At 41.9% G+C, this 6597-nt stretch overlaps 1 protein-coding gene across 1 annotated transcript; it reads left to right on the top strand.

Annotated features, from left to right (window-relative positions):
* The first annotated feature begins 5155 nt into the window (after positions 1-5155).
* LOC129718403 (leucine-rich repeat, immunoglobulin-like domain and transmembrane domain-containing protein 3) lies at positions 5156-6303 on the top strand. Its single transcript, XM_055669174.1, has 2 exons — positions 5156-5281; positions 5358-6303. The coding sequence occupies exons 1-2, from the start codon at positions 5262-5264 to the stop codon at positions 6265-6267; spliced, it is 930 nt and encodes a 309-aa protein (XP_055525149.1). The 5' UTR covers positions 5156-5261; the 3' UTR covers positions 6268-6303.
* The last annotated feature ends 294 nt before the right edge of the window (positions 6304-6597 follow it).

The following is a 6597-nucleotide window of genomic DNA, read 5'->3' as shown; positions in this document are numbered from 1 at the left end:
TCTACTTTAACACTGCGGTCGTGTCTTATAAACAACCTCTTCAACTTTTTTTTTATTTTTTCAACTGTTCGTTTTTATTTCTGATTTTCTCCTGTTTTGTTCCGCTTCTCCTATTTTTTCTTAATGGAATTTATTGAACTTCTATTTAATTTTCCCACTTTTTGTTTTTAATTGAAAAACCCTGTGTTTAACGTGTTTTGATCTCCCTGTTTTTTGTGTAGTAATGTAATTGACGTTGGTATTCTTCAGATTTTTAGTTTTACCGTTCCTCTTCTCTGTGTTTTCTTTTTGTGCTTTTTTTTGTTTGTTTGTTCTTGTGTTGTGTTTTTTTTTTGGTATTTTTCAGCTCGCGTGTATGCTTTTATTATCTGTGTTTTTTGCCTGTACCTGTTGGCGCTGTTGACATGGATATTTTCGAAATCACCCGTGCTATGGTCATTGCTGGTGCTAAGAAGTCGAAAAGCTCCTACTCTCCTGGTCCCGACGGCGTTCCAGCTATTATTTTCTGTCGCTGTGCTACTGCTCTTGCCGTGCCCCTCAGTCGGATTTTTACTAAATCGTTTGAACAACAAAAGTTTCCAGCGCTGTGGAAACAATCTTTCATGTTTCCGATACACAAGAAGGGAGACAAACGTGGCGTAAGGAACTATAGAGGAATAACCAGCCTTTCTGCCGGATCTGAGCTCTTCGAAATCATCGTCCACAGTGTTATTCTAAACTGCACTAGAAGCTCTATTTCAGTTGATCAGCATGGTTTTATGCCGGGTCGTTCAGTGTCGACCAACTTGATCGAATTCACAAGCTCCTGTATCTCACAGATGGAAGCTGGATCACAAATTGACGCTGTTTATACGAATATTAAGGCCGCTTTTGACACAGTGGATCATCGAATACTTTTACATTAGCTTTCTAAACTCGGTATGTCTGAGAGACTAACCTCTTGGCTGAGCTCGTACCTTTTTGGCCGCACCTTGAGTATTGAGCTAGATTCCGCAGTTTCACGGACATTTAGCAACACTTCCGGAGTCCCTCAGGGCAGTAATCTTGGTCCACTGTTGTTTGCTTTATACTTTAATGACATTGCCATTTTGCTAGGAGCCGTTCGCGTATTGGTATATGCCGACGATCTGAAGATCTACCTTGTTGTGAATTCTGTCCAGGACTGCCAACGCCTGCAAGCACTGTTGGACACGTTTGCTGAATGGTGTAACAGAGACAAGCTCACAATAAGCATCGCTAAATGTATGGTCATAACATTCCATCGTTGTCATGTGACCATTTCTTTTAATTACCAGATAAATGGATGTGTTCTCGAACGCGTAGATCAGATCAACGATCTTGGAGTTTTGCTGGATCATAAGCTCACTTTCAATCAACATTATGCTGCTGTCATATCCAAAGCATCGAAACAACTTGGTTTCATCACCAAAATTGCTCGAGACTTTACAGATCCATACTGCTTGAAAGCATTGTATTGTGCATTAGTTCGGCCAATCCTTGAAAATGCCTGCATCATCTGGAATCCTTATGACCTGTGCTGAAAAAACAGAATAGAACGCGTTCAACGAAGGTTTGTTCGTATCGCTCTGAGACATTTACCCTAGATTAGACCCAATAATCTTACCTGCTACGAAGACCGTTGTAAGCTGTTGGATTTAGATACACTGGAGAGTCGGCGGAAGATTCAACAAACTACCTTCGTAGCCCAGCTGCTGAACAATGAACTTGATGCCCCGGTTTTGCTTTTTCACCTTGATTTTCGAGCACCAAGAAGACTGCTTCGTTCGTCAAACTTACTGACAACTAGGTCCCATCGGACCTTGTACGGCTTTTTTGAACCACTGACGTCATGCATCCGTACCTTCTCGTTGGTCGAAGATTTATTCGATTCCGGAAATGTTTCCTCACGTGCTTTTGGCAAAATAATCTCAAGGTCTGGGATGTTGCAATAGCTTCAGATTTAAGATTTTCATGTAGATAATATCAAATTGTCAGATGAATCGACCAAAATACAAATCCAAACACAAATACAAATACAAATACAAATATTGAATTGAATAACAAATAAAAAAATGACTGACACGCAAGCAGCCGGGTTTTCTTGTAAAAGTATTCTACTTCATTCTTGCGGTCGTGACTTTGCACACAACCCTCCTGTGATTTTTTTTGTTCGTTTTTAGCTTTTTTATTTTTCTAGGAAAAAAATACTCTAACAGATTCAGTTTTCTAAAATTGATGGCGTCAGCATGCTTCACTGAATAGCATTTGCTTTTGCATGCTATAAATATATAGTGAATTTTTGTAAGAGGGATGTTCATAATATTCATTTGTGCCGTGTCAAATAAATGTTGTGTGGACAAAAAAAAATTATAATTTTTATGAGAGAAGATGACACTGGTCGGCAAAAGCGAAATAATGCTGCCTCAGCTCGAAAATCGAAATTCCTTGGAAAGATAATAGCTATTTAACGATTCCCGTGGAATTTTATGCCTCTACCCAGTGTAGAAATGCGTCAACTTACGTGAGAGTGTCGCATAGTAATTGCCTGCCGGGTTTGTTGCTCCATCGTATATTACTCTTCTAGCCACCCTCAGCTCAAAATAAATTAATTTGTGTAACCTCCAAGCAAAAATCTTGCTCTTGGGTATGAATAAAATCGACGATAAAATCTTTCACCGTAATCAACACAGGTTTTTATCTCCTATTGTTCAAGTCAGAGGTAAATTTTCGAATCGAAAAGTCTATTGTTTTACTCCCCACTGGCTCGATTCAAGTAATTTTTCGACTCGAGTTAATGGTCATCAATAAAAGTCCTTCAGCACCAGTCATAATTGTTGGTGTCGAAAAATCACAATAATAAGAGTCAATAACTTATTGTTTATTCATCTGACAGCCGGTTGCCAGCCAAAATTTGTTTCACCGCCTTCATTCTTGTTTTATATGTTTCATTATAGATTTAAAACATTGCCTTGACGAATCATCTACTTGAAACAAGTTGCTCTCGATTTTCTAATCTTGCTAAATATTCATTAGTAATGGTCGTGTCACAGATCAGGACAAATCATTGCGCCACCCATCCGATCCACAACAAATCGAACTGAAAAGTCAAATTGCGAAACAAACAACAGGATCAAACGCTCCGTTTGCTATACATATAGGTATCCCCCCAAATGACTACGTTCTATTCATATCGTTTACAGCAACTCCCCCTGCGGCACAATTCTTCGACTGGCCATTTATCTCCACACCTAGCGCGCTTCTAGCGGGGCACCATGGCAAGCCAAAAATCCCATTTGTATCATGTGTATTGTTAAATCCAAATCAAATAAAGCATTTTCCACCGATGCGAAAACTCCAACCCCAAACCACCTGGCCAGTGGCCCACTTCGAACCGAACCGGACATGCTTTCGCTGGAAAAATCTGCACAAAGACCTGAACCAGGCCTTCACCCACACTGCTGGTGCGCACTCTGTTTTGGAATGCTTCATGGCGATAAATACTTCGCTGCAAAATATGTTTCATGCTTCAGTTTCGGTTGGCTCGCCCCATGGACATTGGCCGTCGGTAGGTTACTCTCACCCCCCGGCTCCACAGGTTTTATGACACTCACTGTTACCGTCCGCCGCTTAGCCCGGAATGCAGCGAGCAAACTCACATTTTAATCCTAATTCCTGTGGGACCGATTTCAGCGCACTTTATGACCGACACCTGTTTTCATACTTAATATTTGCTTTCTGTCTGTGCCGATGGAGGTTTATGGCTGTCGAGGTGGAGGGCGCAGATTGCTGAAATTTTAAACCCGACTTGGGGGTGGGTCAATTCATGAAATAAAAAGATAATTATTGTATGTCATTGATAAAAGTCAATAAATTTGAGTGCACTTTTTGAGCACACTTATTTTACTAGAACAGAAAAAAAATCTTACGAAAAACTTTGTCATCGTCGCATTACTGGAGGTGTTGGAGTACGGTTGTGTGGTTTCACACTTTCTTCAACGAAGGACTAGTTTTTCCTCAGCAGCCAAGCAAAAACCACCCGCACAAAACCAAAGAGCAAACACGCTACGGATAAAGATAAACTTTGATGTCACTTTCGGGAGCTTAGCTTTGGTGCCACAAAAGTATTGTGTGTATGTGTGTATGTACTAACAACAACCGTCGACCACAAAGGAGAGGAGTACGCTTTTTTTCGCTTTGTTTTCTGGTTCTACCCTGGTTATGTCTTCATTGCTTCGTACGACTCCAACAAAAGAAAATGTTTTCTAGGTGACGAGGTGATGTGTTTTCTTTCCGCCCACACCACCACCTACTTCACGGATCATCAACGAGGGACTGGTTTTTCCACATACTTTTCGAGAGACAATTGTTAGCTGCCTGGGTTGGGCTCATACGTGTGTGCCTAGCGGGAAGGGAGGGGATCACGCTCTCTAAAATTACAAACAAACGAAACGGTTGGGCTTTCCTCCTCCGCCGATTACTTTTATCATCAATTTTGGTAAAAAGCAAGCCACGGATGGGATTTTTCTTCGGCGGTTTCTTCCGACATAGAGGTGGCATCCCATTACAATTTATCAACTCGAGTTTACCGCCAATTGGTGGAATGGAATTGAGACGGCGGCAGGTTGTGGCAAAACGGGTGGAATGTGAGCTGCAGATGAAGGTAATCTTACTTTTCTTTGTGGTTGGTGAAACCCTTTTCTTCGCAGCCCAGATAAGAATGTATGAATGAAATTAATTTAATTAAGTGGCGAATTTGTCACCCGTTTGAGAGTTCCAACTTGGGAGTGGTTTTTCTAGAAGGAAAAAAGTGGATTCGAGTTGAATGGTATTGAATCGCAAGAATGATTTTTATTAAGTTTACTTCATGTACAAATAAAAATGTAAGTCTTGAAAAAAAAAAACATTGGTACTTAGATTACTTACTAAAAAAAAAACAAATAAACGTTTCTGGTCGCTGTGAGCAGCCCCTCCTTTCAAGAAAAAATAGTCCGCCCACAAAGTACTCGAATCTTCTCGATGCGGAAATTCTTGTATTCTATTGTGCGATTGCGATTATTAATAAACAATTTATTCACGCCTATTTTTACCCGCGATGATGTGATGTATGCACTATCGCCCACGTGAAAAAAAGAACACTGATAGAATTGCAGTACGTCACCGATTGTGCCTGATCAGCTCAACACTCGGTAGTACTAACCGACGACGGAGAGAGCATCCGAGAACGCTGTTATCAGTAGGTCAGCAGCCGGCCAGCTGACAGGATGCATCTGCTTGGAACGTTGTAAGTGTAATATTTCTACTGAACTGTTTTATTTAAAAAAAAGCTAACCTTCGCGTTGTTTTTACACAATTTGCAGCCTCGCTTGTCTCGTCACCGTCGCGGTGGTGTTCGCTGATCGGTTGAACATATGTCAGGATCAGTTCAAGGTACGGGAAGGATTCTACGTGTACAACACTGGCTGCCTAGATTTCGAAGAGGCTGACCTAGCGGCAGCGAGTTTCAACGAGGATCGTGAGGTGTGGGTCCGGAATGGGACGATTGAAGATATCGGCCGACTACTGAACGGAAGCTTGTACAACATCACAAACTTGAAGATAACCAACATGGCTGCCGAAGGCAGCACACCAATCCCGGTGTTTCCCATCGACTCGGCACGATTTTCCATCCTGGATTTGGAGAATAACGGAATTGAGCAACTGAACATCAGCGAGGCAGATTATCGACTAACACATTTGGATGTTCGAAGAAACAAACTGACGGAGTTGAGTAATATTTCGCTGCTGAAGAAACTGCAGGCCTTGAAAGCTGACGGCAATTCCATTGAAAGTATTTCACTGGATGATTTCGGAGACCTTGAGGACTTGGTAGTTTTGTCGTTAGCGAACAACCGAATCAACAGTATCACCACATCCAAGAATATTACTCTGCTAAAACTTCGTTCCTTGGACATATCCAAGAATCACCTCACAAGTTTGGACGTCTCATCGTGGCAATTCCCTCAACTTGGAACCTTCTACATGCACGACAATTCGATAACCAACAAAATTCACGGTCTGCGCGGAAAGTTTCCCAAAGCCTGGGAAATTGCGATGGGTGGCAGCAACAATTGGGACTGCGATTGGTTCGACCGATTGTTGGCGTTCCTGAAGCAAGACCGTCAGTTCGCGATGCAAATGTTTGGTGACGAACCCCAGTGTCCGGATCAGTCCCGAATGGATGGCTTTATTTGCTGCCAAAACTCAACTAATCAAGTGAATAAGAACTAATGTAGTAAAACTATCAATAAAGTGCCATCGAACGAATCCACAGGTTGGTAATACGACAAAGAAGGTGGCGTCCGTTATTAAATCATCCCGTCGTCGCCGCCGCCATGGTTGACCAGTGCGAGCTTTCAATTGCTTTTCCGATTAATTGCCACTTACGCAGCGATGAACTTTGACGCCTGCGACTGAGGATCTTTTGCCGGAAAGGTTATTGTGTCTATAAATAATCTTTTCCCCACTAGCTCCCGCTCCCTGCCATGGAGTTACCGAAGAGTGGTGCTATTTCTGGTTCGAATTGTCCGAAAACACGCTCAAATTATCATGATAATTATG

The sequence above is a fragment of the Wyeomyia smithii genome, chromosome 1 (assembly GCF_029784165.1).
Source record: "Wyeomyia smithii strain HCP4-BCI-WySm-NY-G18 chromosome 1, ASM2978416v1, whole genome shotgun sequence".
Taxonomy (NCBI): domain Eukaryota; kingdom Metazoa; phylum Arthropoda; class Insecta; order Diptera; family Culicidae; genus Wyeomyia; species Wyeomyia smithii.
This window is presented reverse-complemented; position numbering and strand designations above follow the sequence as displayed.

Coding starts and splice junctions, on each gene's coding strand:
- LOC129718403 (XM_055669174.1), top strand. CDS start 5,262: ATGCATCTGCTTGGAACGTT. Junction 5,282..5,357: donor ATGCATCTGCTTGGAACGTT/GTAAGTGTAATA, acceptor CACAATTTGCAG/CCTCGCTTGTCTCGTCACCG.